The following is a 14899-nucleotide window of genomic DNA, read 5'->3' as shown; positions in this document are numbered from 1 at the left end:
ATGGAGTTTTGGATGATGACTCATGGTACATGTTGTTATGGGCGAATTCAGCCCAAGGGAGCAACTCTACCCAGTTGTCTTGATTGGCTGATGAGAACATCCTTATAAAAGTCTCAAGATCTTGATTGACACGTTCAGTTTGTCCGTTAGATTGCGGATGGTAAGAAGATGAGAGTGCTAATCGTATGCCCAAGGTTTTACAAAGGGCTCGCCAGAATCTGGAAACGAATTGTACTCCTCTATCCGACACAATCTCAGACGGACATCCATGGATACGGAAGATCTCTTTAATGAAATGTTCAGCCAGAATAGACGAGGAAGGCAAACCAGCCAGAGGAATGAAATGAGCCATCTTCGAAAATCTGTCCACCACCACCCAAATAGTGTTATAATTCTTACTAGGTGGTAAGTCAGTAACGAAATCCATACTAATATGGGTCCACGGTTTGGACGGAATGGGTAGTGGTCGCAGCAACCCTGCTGGAGTTCTGCGGGAGGATTTGAACTGGGAACATAGCTCACAGGAAGCAATGAACTCTTTGACGTCTCTCCTCATTGAAGGCCACCAGTAACTTCGAGAGAGAATCTCAAAGGTCTTGTGTTCACCGGCGTGTCCAGAAAAACGAGAGGCATGGAACCACGAAAGGATTTTCCTCCTTAGAGTAGGAGGCACGAGGGTCTTCCCAAATGGTAGCGTTTTGGTGGATGAAGCAGCCAGTGAGATACATTTGGGGTCTAGAATGGTATGGTTGGAAACCTCTTCTATATCAGAGGACGTCACAAAAGCTCTAGATAAAGCGTCAGCTTTTTTGTTCTTGGCAGCTGGTTTGAAGGTTATTATTAATTCAAAACGGGAAAAGAAAAGAGACCATCTTGCTTGACGAGGGTTCAAGCATTGGGCAGACTGGAGATATGACAAGTTCTTATGATCTGTGAAGATCGTCACCGGATGGCGAGCTCCCTCCAATAAGTATCTCCATTCCTCTAATGCAGCTTTGATAGCCAGTAACTCCTTGTCCCCGATAGTATAATTCTTCTCTGCGGGCAGGAGACCCCGAGAATAGAAGGCACAAGGATGAAATTTTTGCTGTTCCGAGCGTTGGGAGAGAATAGCTCCTAAGCCCACATTAGAGGCATCTACTTCCAGGAAGAAGGGGAGTGTCACATCAGGCTGTCGAAGGATTGGAGCCGAAGAGAAGGACTCTTTTAGTGTTTGAAAGGCTTGAAGAGCCTCAGGTGACCATTGCTTAGGATTAGCCCCCTTCCTAGTCAGGGCCACAATAGGAGATGCAATGGAAGAAAAGTCTTGAATGAAGCGTCTATAGTAATTGGCAAAACCTAAAAAACGCTGGATAGCACGAAGAGTAGTTGGCTGGGGCCAATGTAGTACAGCATTCACCTTGTCGGGATCCATCTTCAGGCCAACTCCGGAAACTATATACCCCAAGAATGGAATCTGGGGTAATTCGAATGAACATTTTTCTAATTTACAGAACAATGAATTTTTCCGTAGCCTGGAAAGGACTTCTGCCACATGTTGGTGGTGAGAAGGCAGGTCCTGTGAAAAGATCAATATGTCGTCCAGGTAGACGACGACACATACATATAATAAGTCCCGGAAGATCTCATTGATGAAACCTTGAAAAACAGCGGGGGCATTACACAGCCCGAAAGGCATTACCAGATATTCGTAATGCCCGTCTCTGGTGTTAAACGCTGTCTTCCATTCGTCACCGGAACGGATTCTGATTAAATTGTAGGCACCACGAAGATCCAACTTAGTAAAGATACGGGCTCCCTTGATGCGATCGAATAGCTCAGTGATCAGCGGAATGGGATACCGATTCTTGATAGTAATGGCATTGAGTCCACGAAAATCTATGCAAGGGCGTAAAGATCCATCCTTCTTTTTAACGAAGAAGAACCCAGCTCCAGCGGGAGAGGTGGAAGGTCGAATGAACCCACGCTGGAGGTTCTCCTGTATATACTCAGATGTAGCTTGAGTTTCAGGTAACGAGAGTGGATAGACCCGGCCCCTGGGGGGAGTCTTGCCAGGTAGAAGGTCGATCGGGCAATCCCAAGAACGATGAGGAGGAAGACGTTCAGACTGAGCTTTATCAAAAACATCAGTAAATGAAGCATATTGAGGAGGGAGTCCCGGTGAGGTAGATGAGATGGAAGATTGCTGTACTTTGAGAGGAATGACTTGGGAAAGGCAACGATGGTGACATTCAGACCCCCAAGACGTGACTTGAGGGGTGCGCCAGTCAATCTGGGGAGAGTGACACTGAAGCCATGGAAGGCCTAAAACAATTGGACTTGTCGTAACAGGAAGGATTAAAAACGATATTTCTTCATGATGCAGGGCACCAATCTGAAGGGTTACTGGAGACGTACTCTGAGTGATGAGACCGTTGATGAGACGTGATCCATCTATAGCCGTCACAGTAATGGGTGTTTTTAAGGTAATCACTGGTAGAGACCATTGATTTACTAATGATTTGGAAATAAAATTTCCTGCTGCTCCGGAATCAATCAATGCCTGTGACTCAAAGGTTTTGGTAGCACAGGAAATCGTAACGTCAAAGGCGCATGTGACAAAACGAGTATGATATGTGAATTATAGCAAATACTTTGTATAGCCCTTCTTTTGTTTCCCCAGCTCATCAGACTACAACTGCATTGTCCAATTACATGTGGTTAAGGGGACATTGTAATTCAATTTAAATATGTATATTTTGTATTATATATTGATGACTTGAAGTAATGTTATTCATTGTCCTTAAACTGAAGCCAGGAGGGTTATGGGTAAAGATCAGGTGGTGTCTAGGATACAGGTGAGAGGGCTTGAGCTGCATTCATTCTCCCCCCTCCTTCCTCTACAGGAAGCATGGAACAGCTGGGGACCCTGTGACATCACAAAGTAGTGTAAGGGGTTAATTTTAGGAGGGGCTCACTGCTACCTTATCCTTGGAAGTAGGGGAAGCCAATTAAGCATCAATTGTTCTCCTTAGGACTAGTCCAGACGTTCTGTCTGCATCCCAGCAGGGGGCTTCTGTGAAAGGACATCTCATCTCCACTGCCCTGTCCAAACCCCCTAGTCCTGCACTGGCCAATGGGGAAGTAGAATAGATGCAGGGGTTTGTCCAGGGAGGGGAAAGACTGTGGAAATTAGACCTGTGATATATAAGGAACAACTCCAGGGGGGAGGGGTGTTCATGCTTGGATTTCATTCAGGAAGGTGCAAGATGGAGTTTTGAATTGTCGTTTTCTAACTCAAGTCTATATATGCAGCTGAGAGGGATCCATGGGTCATGAAGTCTGGACAGCAGGTGACTATATCTCCTTAAGTTATTGGGGTAAGGGACAGATGATGTGGTAAATCAGCCTGGCATTTATTTACTGTGTGTACATAATATTGTAGTGTGATTTGTATGACAATAAATATACTGTTGTATTTTTATAACTGCATTTTGCCTGAGTGACCATACGAATCCTAGAAGGTACTGGGTAGCACTGGGCCAGATAAACCCGGTATCTTCACAGCGCAGACTTTAGATTTCATGGAAGATGGAGAGGACTCCAGGGACCCTAACTTCACCTCTCCAGAACTAGTTAGGGCCTGGCATTTCCCGATCTCTTAGGGCAAGAGCTGAGCATATGAGTGGAATCAGCACAATAGATACAGAGTCTATTCTTTACTCTTCGTTTCCTCTCCTCTGAAGATAATTTGGAACGTCCTATCTCCATGGGTATCACAGAGGGTGAAACTGGACGAAATTGAGGGTTAGAACGAAGAGGTGCTTTAGCAGAAGTTGTTTTCTCAGCCTCTCTTTCACGAAATCTCATATCAACACGATGGCAAAGAGAGATCAGATCTTCAAGTGACGAAGGAAGCTCCTGGGTAGTCAGTGCATCTTTAATTTTATCGGAGAGCCCCTGCCAGAAGGCGGCAACTAGTGCTTCAGTGTTCCACTGAAGTTCAGAGGCTAAGATCCTAAATTGAATGACGTACTGTCCTACTGTATGAGATCCTTGTCGCAGACGGAGGATGCTGGAAGCAGCGGAGGTCACACGACCTGGTTCATCGAACACACTTCGGAATGTAGCAATGAATTTGGCACTATCTTGCAATATTGGGTCGTTTCTTTCCCACAGAGGGGAGGCCCAAGCCAGGGCTTGTCCAGAAAACAAAGAGATAAGATAGGCCACTCTGGAACGATGGGTAGAAAAATTTTGAGGTTGGAGCTCAAAATGGACTGAACATTGGTTAAGGAAACCCCTACAAGTTTTGGGGTCCCCATCGTACTTTGACGGAGTAGGCAGGTGAAGCGTAGAAGCTGTAGACACCTGGGATGGCACTGGGGAGACGGAGGAAAGCACAGGAGCCTCAGTAGTAGCTGTCACTGTCTGTCCAGATGTTCCTTGGGAGGTTAACGATTGATAACACTGAAGTAACAGCTGTTGGCGGGCATCCTGTTGCTCCACACGGCTGACCAGATGCTGCAGCATCTCTTTAGCTGTAGGTTCCGTATCTGGGTCTGTCATGGCCTGATCTTACTGTCACGGGCACTAGGAGTCTTTACACAGGGATCACCAGGTGGTAGGCTTACCAGAGCAATATAGATGGTAATAGGGTACTCTGGTAGCTGGGTGATCACGGACCAGGAAGTAGCAGATGATGAGATACACAGGAAAGTCTATGACTAGCAGCACTGGTAATATGGAGGTAATAGTACACTAGGAACTGTAGGACAAGGACACGTGAAGGTAGTCAGTGGTCTGCGGTAGCAAGTTGTACCACTGCTATAGTGAGGAGGAATGTCCAACAGAAACTAGGAGGTGATGAGAGTCAGCGGTCTGCGGATAGCAAGTGGTACCGCTGTCTGAGTGAAGGAGTGGAATCCAAGTGGAGGTATCCGGGGAGTCAGTGGTCTGCGATAGCAAGTTGTACCACTGCTATGTGAGAGGATACTGGAACAGGTGATACTGGAAACAGGGATCAGTGGTCTGTCACCAGCAAGTTGTACCACTGAATATATATGTGAGGAGGTGCACGGGGAGAGACTGCAACACAGGATATACACAGGCACCTTATATACGATCCACAGTAACATGCACAATATATATAAATGACTGAACAGGTCTGCAAAAATAGAAAGTCTCTTGAAGTAGTCCAGCACAAGTTAACACAGTCAATGATGGCAATAGACTCAGCGGATAGCAGACTCCAGAGGAGAACCAACACAGTCCAGCAAGATATGCAATACACCAGCACAGTCAATGAGAAGTATGCATACCGTGGTTCAGAAGCAGGCAGTCAGATAGGAGTGCAGGGATACCTGAGCGGCAGGAGGCCGGCTGGATGAGAAGTCCCAGGATAGCTGAGGCAGCGGTCAGTAGGTGCAGCGCACAGATAAGTAGACCAACAGGGACACGAATCCACAGGAATCAGTAACACGTGGAACTGGACTCAAGGAGGACCCAGGAGAGTGGAGATGATCCAGCAGAGTAGTAGTTGATGAGATATAACTCCAATGCTGACAGGAGGGTAGACCTGCGGAACACGTGAAGGCGTGGAGAGCGGATCAGCAGTAGATGGGTGATAGCGCGGTCAGCAGCAGCAGGACTCTGCGGTACACGGAGGTAACCAGTAGCAACCAATAGTTGTCAGTAGCGCTGGAACACGGGAGAGCAGAGTAGACCAGGAGCTGTTGATCACGGAGGGTAGCCAATGGCAAGGAGAGCAGCAGTCTCGAGGAAACACAGGAGAGCTGAGAAGAGACTGAAGTGCACAGGAGCAGCGGATAGGAATCAGCTAACTTGTCACGATGATGAACACAGGCGAGTTGTAGGCTGGAGGCTGTAGTGCACGGAAGCAGCGGGTAGACATCAGCTAACAATCCCGATGATGAACACAGGCGAGTTGTAGGCTGGAGGCTGTAGTGCACGGAAGCAGCGGATAGACAACAGCTAACAGTCACGATAATGAACACAGGCGAGTTGCAGGCTGAAGGCTTGTAGTGCACGGATGCAGCGGATAGGAATCAGCTCACGGACTTGATGAGGAACAGGTGAGTGGATGTAAAGTAACGGTTGGAGTGCACAGAGGCAGCGGGTAGGAACCAGCAAACAGTCACAGTGAAATATAATAACGATGATGTGGATTAGAGGACTGAAGTGCACGGAGGCAGCGGATAGGAATCAGCAAACAGTCACAATGATAAGTAATAGCGTTGAAGTGGTTAGGAAGACTGTAGTGCACGGAGGCAGCGGATAGGAATCAGCAAACAGTCACGATGATACAGTAAAAGCGTTGAAGTGGTTTGGAAGACTGTAGTGCACGGAGGCAGCGGATAGGAATCAGCTAACAGTCACGATGATACAGATGATGGTAGAAGCGGTATGGGAACCACAGTAGTAGAAGTGGTTTGGAAACCACAGAGGTAGAAGTGGTTTGGAAACCACAGGAATCAGCAGCGCTGAAAACACGAGGAATACAGGAACACCTTCAGAGACTCATAGGTAATGAGACTCCAAGATCAGGCAACGTGGTGTTGACCACAGGTGCTTAATATAGGGAGTGTTGCCTGATCTGCCAATTAAGTTAAAGGGACATACACTGAAGTATAGGAAAGGGCTGCGCATGCGCAGACCCTCAGGATGGAGGACGGCCACGGTTCCTAAATGTCCGGGAAGAGGCACTCACGGTCCGGTGAGTGACAGCACCAATCTGAAGTGTTACTGGAGACGTACTCTGAGTGATGAGACCGTTGATGAGACGTGATCCATCTATAGCCGTCACAGTAATGGGTGTTTTTAAGGTAATCACTGGTAGAGACCATTGATTTACTAATGATTTGGAAATAAAATTTCCTGCTGCTCCGGAATCAATTAATGCCTGTGACTCAAAGGTTTTGGTAGCAGAGGAAATCGTAACATCAAAAGCGCAGACTTTAGATTTCATGGAAGATGGAGAGGACTCCAGGGACCCTAACTTCACCTCTCCGGAACTAGTTAGGGCCTGGCATTTCCCGATCTCTTAGGGCAGGAGCTGAGAATATGAGTGGAATCAGCACAATAGATACAGAGTCTATTCTTTACTCTTCGTTTCCTCTCCTCGGAAGATAATTTGGAACGTCCTATCTCCATGGGAATCACAGAGGGTGAAACTGGACGAAATTGAGGGTTAGAACGAAGAGGTGCTTTAGCAGAAGTCGTTTTCTCAGCCTCCCTTTCACGAAATCTCATATCAACACGATGGCATAGAGAGATCAAATCTTCAAGTGACGAAGGAAGCTCTTGAGTAGTCAGTGCATCTTTAATTTTATCGGAGAGCCCCTGCCAGAAGGCAGCAACTAGGGCTTCAGTATTCCACTGAAGTTCAGAGGCTAAGATCCTAAATTGAATGACGTACTGGCCTACTGTATGAGGTCCTTGTCGCAGGCGGAGGATGCTGGAAGCAGCGGAGGTCACACGACCTGGTTCATCGAACAAACTTCGAAATGTAGAAATGAATTTGGCACTATCTTGCAATATAGGATCATTTCTCTCCCACAGAGGGGAGGCCCAAGCCAGGGCTTGTCCTGAAAACAAAGAGATAAGATAGGCCACTCTGGAACGATGGGTAGAAAAATTTTGAGGTTGGAGCTCAAAATGGACTGAACATTGGTTAAGGAAACCCCTACAAGTTTTGGGGTCTCCATCGTACTTTGACGGAGTAGGCAGGTGAAGCGTGGAAGCTGTAGACACCTGGGATGGCACTGGGGAAACGGAGGAAAGCACAGGAGCCTCGGGAGTAGCTGTAACAGTCTGTCCAGATGTTCCTTGGGAGGTTAATGACTGATAACACTGAAGTAACAGCTGTTGGCGGGCATCCTGTTGCTCCACACGGCTGACCAGATGCTGCAGCATCTCTTTGGCGGTAGGTTCCGTATCTGGGTCTGTCATGGCCTGATCTTACTGTCACGGGCACTAGGAGTCTTTACCCAGGAATCACCAGGTGATAAGCTTACCAGAGCAATGTAGATGGTAATAGTGTGGTCTGGTAGCAGGGTGATCACGGAACAGGTAATAGTAGATGATGAGATGCTCAGGAAAGTCTATGACTAGCAGCACTGGTAATATGGAGGTAATAATACACGAGGAACTGTATGGACAAGGGCAAGTGGAGGTAGTCAGTGGTCTGCGATAGCAAGTTGTACCACTGCTATAGTGAGGAGGAATGTCCAACAGAAACGAGGAGGTGATGAGAGTCAGCGGTCTGCGGATAGCAAGTGGTACCGCTGTCTGAGTGAAGGAATGGAATCCAAGTGGAGGTATCCGGGAAGTCAGTGGTCTGCGGTAGCAAGTTGTACCACTGCTATGTGAGAGGAATGGAACAGGTGATACCGGAACAGGAATCAGTGGTCTGCCTTCAGCAAGTTTTACCACTGAATATATATGTGAGGAGGTGTACGGGGAGGAACTGCAACACAGGATGTACACGGGCACATTAAACACGATCCACAGTAATATGCACAATATATATAAATGACTGAACAGGTCTGCAAATGTAGGAAGTCTCTGAAGTAATCCAGCACAAGGTAACACAGTCAATGATGGCAAAAGACTCAGCGGGTTGCAGACTCCAGAGGAGAACGTACACAGTCCAGCAACATATGCAATACACCAGCACAGTCAATGAGAAGTATGCATACCGTGGTTCAGAAGGCAGTCAGATAGGAGTGCAGTGATACCTGGGCGGCAGGAGGCCGACAGGATGAGAAGTCCCTGGATGTAAGAGGCAGGGGTCTAGTAGGTGCAGCGCACAGGTAAGTAGACCAACAGGGACACGAATCCACAGGAATCAGTAACACATGGAACTGGACTCATGGAGCACCCAGGAGAATGGAGATGATCTAGCAGAGGAGTAGCTGATGAGATACGAATCCAATGCTGACAGGAGGGTAGAGACCAGCGGGAAACAGGAAGGCGTGGAGAGCGGATCAGCAGTAGATGGACGATAGCGCTGGCAGCGGCAGCAGGACTCTGCGGACCCACGGGAGAGATGAGATGAGGCTGACGTGCACAGAAGCAGCGGATAGGAATCAGCTAGCAGTCACGATGATGAACACAGGCGAGTTGCCAGCTGGAGACTGTAGTGCACGGAGGCAGCGGATAGGAATCAGCTCACAGTCACGATGATGAACAGGTGAGTGGATAAGGAGAGAAGGCTGTAGTGCACGGAGGCAGCGGATAGGAATCAGCAAACAGTCACTATGGAATATAATAGCGTTGAAGTGGTATAGGAGACTGTAGTGCATGGAGGCAGCGGATAGGAATCAGCAAACAGTCACTATGGAATATAATAACGTTGAAGTGGTATAGGAGACTGTAGTGCACGGAGGCAGCGGATAGGAATCAGCTCACAGTCACGATGATACAGATGGTTGTAGAAGTGGTATGGAACCACAGAGTAGAAGTGGTTTGGAAACCACAGAGGTAGAAGTGGTTTGGAAACCACAGGAATCAGCAGCGCTGAATACACGAGGAAACACAGGAACACCTTCAGAGACTCATGAGGAATGAGACTCCAAGATCAGGCAACGTGGTGTTGACCACAGGTGCTTAATATAGGGAGTGTTGCCTGATCTGCCAATTGAGTTAAAGGGACATACACTGAAGTATAGGAAAGGACTGCGCATGCGCAGACCCTCAGGATGGAGGACGGCCACGGTTCCTAAATGTCCGGGAAGAGGCACTCACGGTCCGGTGAGTGACACCTGTGCACTGGATCATGTGTTATATTGGTACATGTATTAAATTGTTTTAACCATCTGTATACTTAGTAAATATTAATTTATATCCATCATTATTTTGGTCTTATTATCATACTGTATCTCTCTATATCAAGGACATCTTATGCGCAATCTGTTTTTCTGTTTCTTCTCTTTGGTTGTCTATAACACCGTACACTTTTTGGTGTAAATTCAGAAGAAAAGCCTGCAAGGACTAGAATTTGTATTTCAGCAATGACAATTAGCAATGGAGAAATTGAGCTCTTGTCTTTGGGTGTATATAACACCGTACACTTTTTGGTGCAAATTCAGAAGAAAAGCCTGCAAGGACTATTATTTGTATTTCAGCAATGACAATAAGCAACGTAGCTTGTAACAGTACCCCCCCTTGAGAAGGGGTTAAGGAACCCCGACACCCAGGTTTAGTGGGAAATTTCCTGAAAAATTCTTTAATGAGTCTCCCAGCATGGAGACGCCTCCGCGGTATCCAGCATCTCTCCTCAGGGCCATAACCCTTCAAGTGCACCAGGAACTGAACTTGGCCTTGGACCCTCCTTGAGTCAAGGATTCTTTCAATGACATATTCCTGGTCTCCATTCACATCCAAAGGCCGAGGCCTGCTAGAGGGAGGCTGACTGAATCTGCTGGGCGCAGCGACTTTCTTCAGAAGCGAACAATGGAATGTCGAGGGTATTTTTAAAGAAGGTGGGAGTTTCAGCCTGAAAACCACTGGATTTACCTTTTTCTCAATTGAAAATGGTCCAATGTATCGGGGCCCCAGTTTCTTGCAAGGTTGCCTCAACTTGATGTTCCGTGTGGACAACCAAACCCGATCTCCCACTTTCAGAGAACATGGCACACGATGGCGGTCAGCGAAAGCCTTGGATTTTTGAGAGGCTTTACCCAGCGCAGAGTGCACCTTTTTACAGACAGATCTCAACCTGGCCGTAAAAGCAGGTGTTCCAGATTCCCCACTGGGAACAGCAGTAGAGAAAGAGTTGGACTTCGGATGAAATCCGAGGTTGCAGAAGAACGGGGATGTGTGTATTGTGGAATGGCAGGAATTGTTGTGAGCGAACTCCGCCCAGGGCAAGAGAGAGGACCAGTTATCGTGAAATTTTGAAACATAGATGCGTAAAAACTGTTCCAAGGACTGGTTGGTTCTTTCCATCTGTCCATTCGACTGAGGGTGATACGCTGAGGACAGACTGATACTGATCCCAATGGACTTACAAAAAGATCTCCAAAATCGTGCAATAAACTGAGATCCTTGGTCCGAGACGATGTCTTCAGGAAGACTGTGGAGACGAAAGATATGGGTCAGAAACAAGGTAGCTAAGGTCCTGGCATCCGGTAGTTTGGGTAAGGATATAAAATGTGTCATCTTACTGAATCGGTCCACGACTACCCAAATGGTGTTATGGCCTGCAGATACTGGAAGGTCAACAATAAAATCCATCGAAAGATGGGACCAAGGCCTGCTTGGAGCAGGCAAGGGTAGCAGTAGACCAGAAGGGCGGTTTCTAGCAGATTTATTTCTGGCACACTCAGGACAGGCACGGACGTAAGCCTCCACATCATCCGATAAGTTGGGCCACCAAAGCCAGCGAGAAAGAATTTCGATAGTCCTACAAATTCCCGGATGACCAGCAGAGCGGTTGTTGTGACACTCTATGAGGACAGGTTTTCTTAGATAAACCGGGACAAATAACTTGTTGAGAGGTGTCTGAACTGGAGCAATTTTCTGGAAGTGTTGGATAGTGGGTCCCAGATCCTGGGTGAGTCCGAGATTAATTGAAGTTGAAAGAATAATAGACTGCGAGTCAGGAGACTGAGGATGATGGGCCAAAAAACTTCGGGACAAAGAATCAGCCTTAATATTTTTTGAACCTGGACGAAAAGTGATGATGAACCTAAATCTGGTGAAGAATAGGGCCCAGCGAGCCTGCCTGGGATTCAGAGTTTTTGCGGTCTGAATATATTGGAGGTTTTAATGGCCTGTGAAGATAGTAATGGTATGTGCAGCTCCCTCCAACCAATGTCGCCATTCCTCCAATGCCAACTTAATGGCCAATAATTCACGGTTTCCGGCCGTCATAATTACATTCCGCAGGCAGAAACTTTCTCGAGAAAAATGCACAAGGATGTAACTTTTTACTCTGTGGGTCTTTCTGAGAGAGAATGGCACCAGCACCGACATCCGAAGCGTCCACCTCCACAATAAACGGAAGTCCTGGGTCGGGGTGTCTAAGGACTGGAGCGGAAATGAAGGCAGCTTTGAGAGCTGAGAAACTTGCCAGTGCTTCTGCGGACCACTCCGCTGGGTTAGCTCCTTTTCGAGTGAGGGCAGTGATTGGAGCCACTAACGAGGAGAATGAGCCAATAAACCTTCGGTAATAATTGGCAAAGCCAAGGAATCTTTGGATCGCCTTCAAGTTAGTAGGTAGGACCCAATCTTGAATTGCCTGCACCTTGGCGGGATCCATAGCGAATCCTGATGAGGAGATGATATAACCCAGGAATGCCACTGAGGACACCTCAAATTCGCATTTCTCCCATTTTGCGTACAGATGATGTTCTCATAATCTTAATAACACCTGGCGGACGTGCTGACGATGCTGAGATAAAGATTCAGAATAAATTAGGATGTCATCCAAATAAACAACAACTGTTTTTCCCAAGAACTCACGTAATACATCGTTAATCAGGTCCTGAAAGACTGCCGTAGCGTTGCACAAACCGAATGGCATTACAAGATATTCGTAATGTCCCGAGTGGGTATTAAAGGCAGTCTTCCACTCATCCCCCTTCTTTATTCGGATAAGGTTGTAGGCCCCTCGGAGGTCAGTCTTAGAGAATACAGTAGCTGCTTTCAGTTGATCGAACAGGACAGAGATCAAGGGTAAAGGATACATGTTCTTAATCGTGATGTTATTCAGTCCACGGAAATCGATGCAAGGCCTCAGGCTGCCATCTTTTTTGGAAACGAAAAAACAACCTGCGCCTACCGGAGACTTAGAAGGGCGGATGAACCCTTTCTTCAGGTTTTCTTGTACGTATAGTTCCATGGCCTGTGTTTCAGAAAGGAATAGTGAATATAAACGCCCTTTGGGCAACTTAGAACCGGGTACCAATTCAATTGCGCAGTCGTATTCCCAGTGTGGTGGAAGTGAATCAGCTTTCTTCTTGCAAAAAACATCACTGAAGTCCTGGTAGGGTACCGGCAACAATTCTGGGCTAGGCTGTATAACTCTAAGAGGCAGGGTCAAGCAGGACGTAGAGCACCCGGGACTCCAACGGACAATCTCCCCTGTTTTCCAGTCAATAAGGGGGTTATGACTGCAAAGCCAAGGATACCCCAGAATCAATGGAGCAGAGGGACAGGTAATTAAGTAAAAGGAGAGTTCCTCGATATGGAGGGCTCCTACAGACAACCGAACCATTGGAGTCCTGGCAAGAATTCTTCCCCCGGGCAAGGGGTTACCATCCAACCCACAGGTGGAAATGCTTGATTCTAGCTTGATATCCGGAATGTTGAGGTCACGAGCCAAATTTATGTCCAGGAAGTTGCCAGCCGCACCACTATCCATAAATTCTGACAGATCCATGGATTTACCACGGAAGGCCAATCGTCCAGGCACTAACAAGGAATTCTCTGAAGAGATAATCTGAAGACCTAAGCACACCTCTTCACCTGCACTTAGGCTTTGGAGTTTCCCGGCTTATTGGGACACAGACGTACTAAGTGGCCAGGTTGACCACAATACATACAGAGACCTAGTGAGCGTCTCCTGGAACGTTCATCTAGAGGTAAGCGGTAAGCACCCACCTGCATGGGTTCAGGAGAGTCGGGCAGAGTGGCACAGGAGCTGAAGGATATATCAATAGGTACAGATGATTTCCGTTCAGTCTTCCTTTCTCTGATCCGCCGATCAATTTTAATAACGAGTTGCATCAACTCCTCCAGTGACTCTGATACCGGATACTGGACTAAGGAGTCCTTAATCTGCTCGGTAAGTCCCAAGCGAAATTGACTTCGCAATGCTGGATCGTTCCAGGCACTATCAACGGACAATCGCCGGAATTCCGCGCAATATTCCTCTGCAGAGCGACGTCCTTGCCTCAACGCTCGGAGGTGCGACTCAGCTGAGGCTACCCTGTCTGGGTCATCGTACAATAAACCCAAAGCTTGGAAAAAGGCATCCACGGACTGCAAGGCTGGGCTGGTTGAAGGCAAGGAGAAGGCCCAAGACTGAGGGTCACCCTGGAGTAAAGAGATGGTGATCCCTACCCTTTGTTTTTCAGAACCAGAGGAACGTGGTTTCAGGCGGATGTACAGCTTGTAGCTCTGTTTGAAGTTACGGAAGGCTGCCCTGCTTCCAGAAAATCGGTCAGGCAAGTTCATTTTAGGCTCCGGTGTGTCACCAGTGGGAACTTGCTAGAGCTGCAGGTCTCTGGAAACCCCTTCTTGGGCTGCCATGCGCTGGGCTAAATTCTGCACCACTTGAGAAATCGCCTGTATCTGATTTGCCAAGATCTGAGCTGGAGATAGGTTTGACTCGTCGTCGTCCATGGCCGAATAATACCAATCTTCCTTGGCCGGTTATAATGTTAGGAACTCCCAAGCCAGTACAGTGAAATTCGGGGACTACTCTGAAGGCCCGGTGTTCGCTGGAGCCCCTAGTGGTGGGGACAGACTTGACTGCGGGCCGACCGAGGGTCGAGTAACGTATACTGACTTAAAGGAGTACCCAGGAGTGGAGTGATTGGCGGGCTGTAGTGAAGAGGTATCCAAGGTCAAAGGTCACAAGCACAGATACAAAATCCAGGGACAAGCGAAGGGTCAGACACACAGGCAAAGAAGCAAAATCCGGAATCCAGGCAAAAAGGTCAAGGTCAGAAGAGAAGGTTCTCAGATCCAGGAACAAGCAGGGGTCAAAACACGGGTAGTAAATCCAAGGTAACAATAACCAAACAGATAGAACAAGCAGACAGCAGGACTGAGGGCAGAACGCTATAACCGACAGTGAGGCTGCAGACCTCACTGCCCTAAATACCACAAGCCACCAATCAGAGCCTAGCTCTGAGCGTCACACAGCCCCAATATTAATTACATTAAT

The 14899-nt window shown here is 47.5% G+C and overlaps 1 protein-coding gene across 1 annotated transcript in view; it reads right to left on the bottom strand.

The window, feature by feature from the left end:
• Nucleotides 1–14352, bottom strand: part of LOC142143209 (G-protein coupled receptor family C group 6 member A-like) — a 68660-nt gene extending 54308 nt beyond the window's left edge. The window contains exon 1 of the mRNA XM_075200921.1: nucleotides 14219–14352. Within this exon, the coding sequence (XP_075057022.1) occupies nucleotides 14219–14352 (134 nt within the window). The remainder of the gene's footprint in view (nucleotides 1–14218) is intronic.
• Between the last annotated feature and the right edge of the window lie 547 nt (nucleotides 14353–14899).

Source organism: Mixophyes fleayi, chromosome 3 (assembly GCF_038048845.1).
Source record: "Mixophyes fleayi isolate aMixFle1 chromosome 3, aMixFle1.hap1, whole genome shotgun sequence".
Taxonomy (NCBI): domain Eukaryota; kingdom Metazoa; phylum Chordata; class Amphibia; order Anura; family Limnodynastidae; genus Mixophyes; species Mixophyes fleayi.
This window is presented reverse-complemented; position numbering and strand designations above follow the sequence as displayed.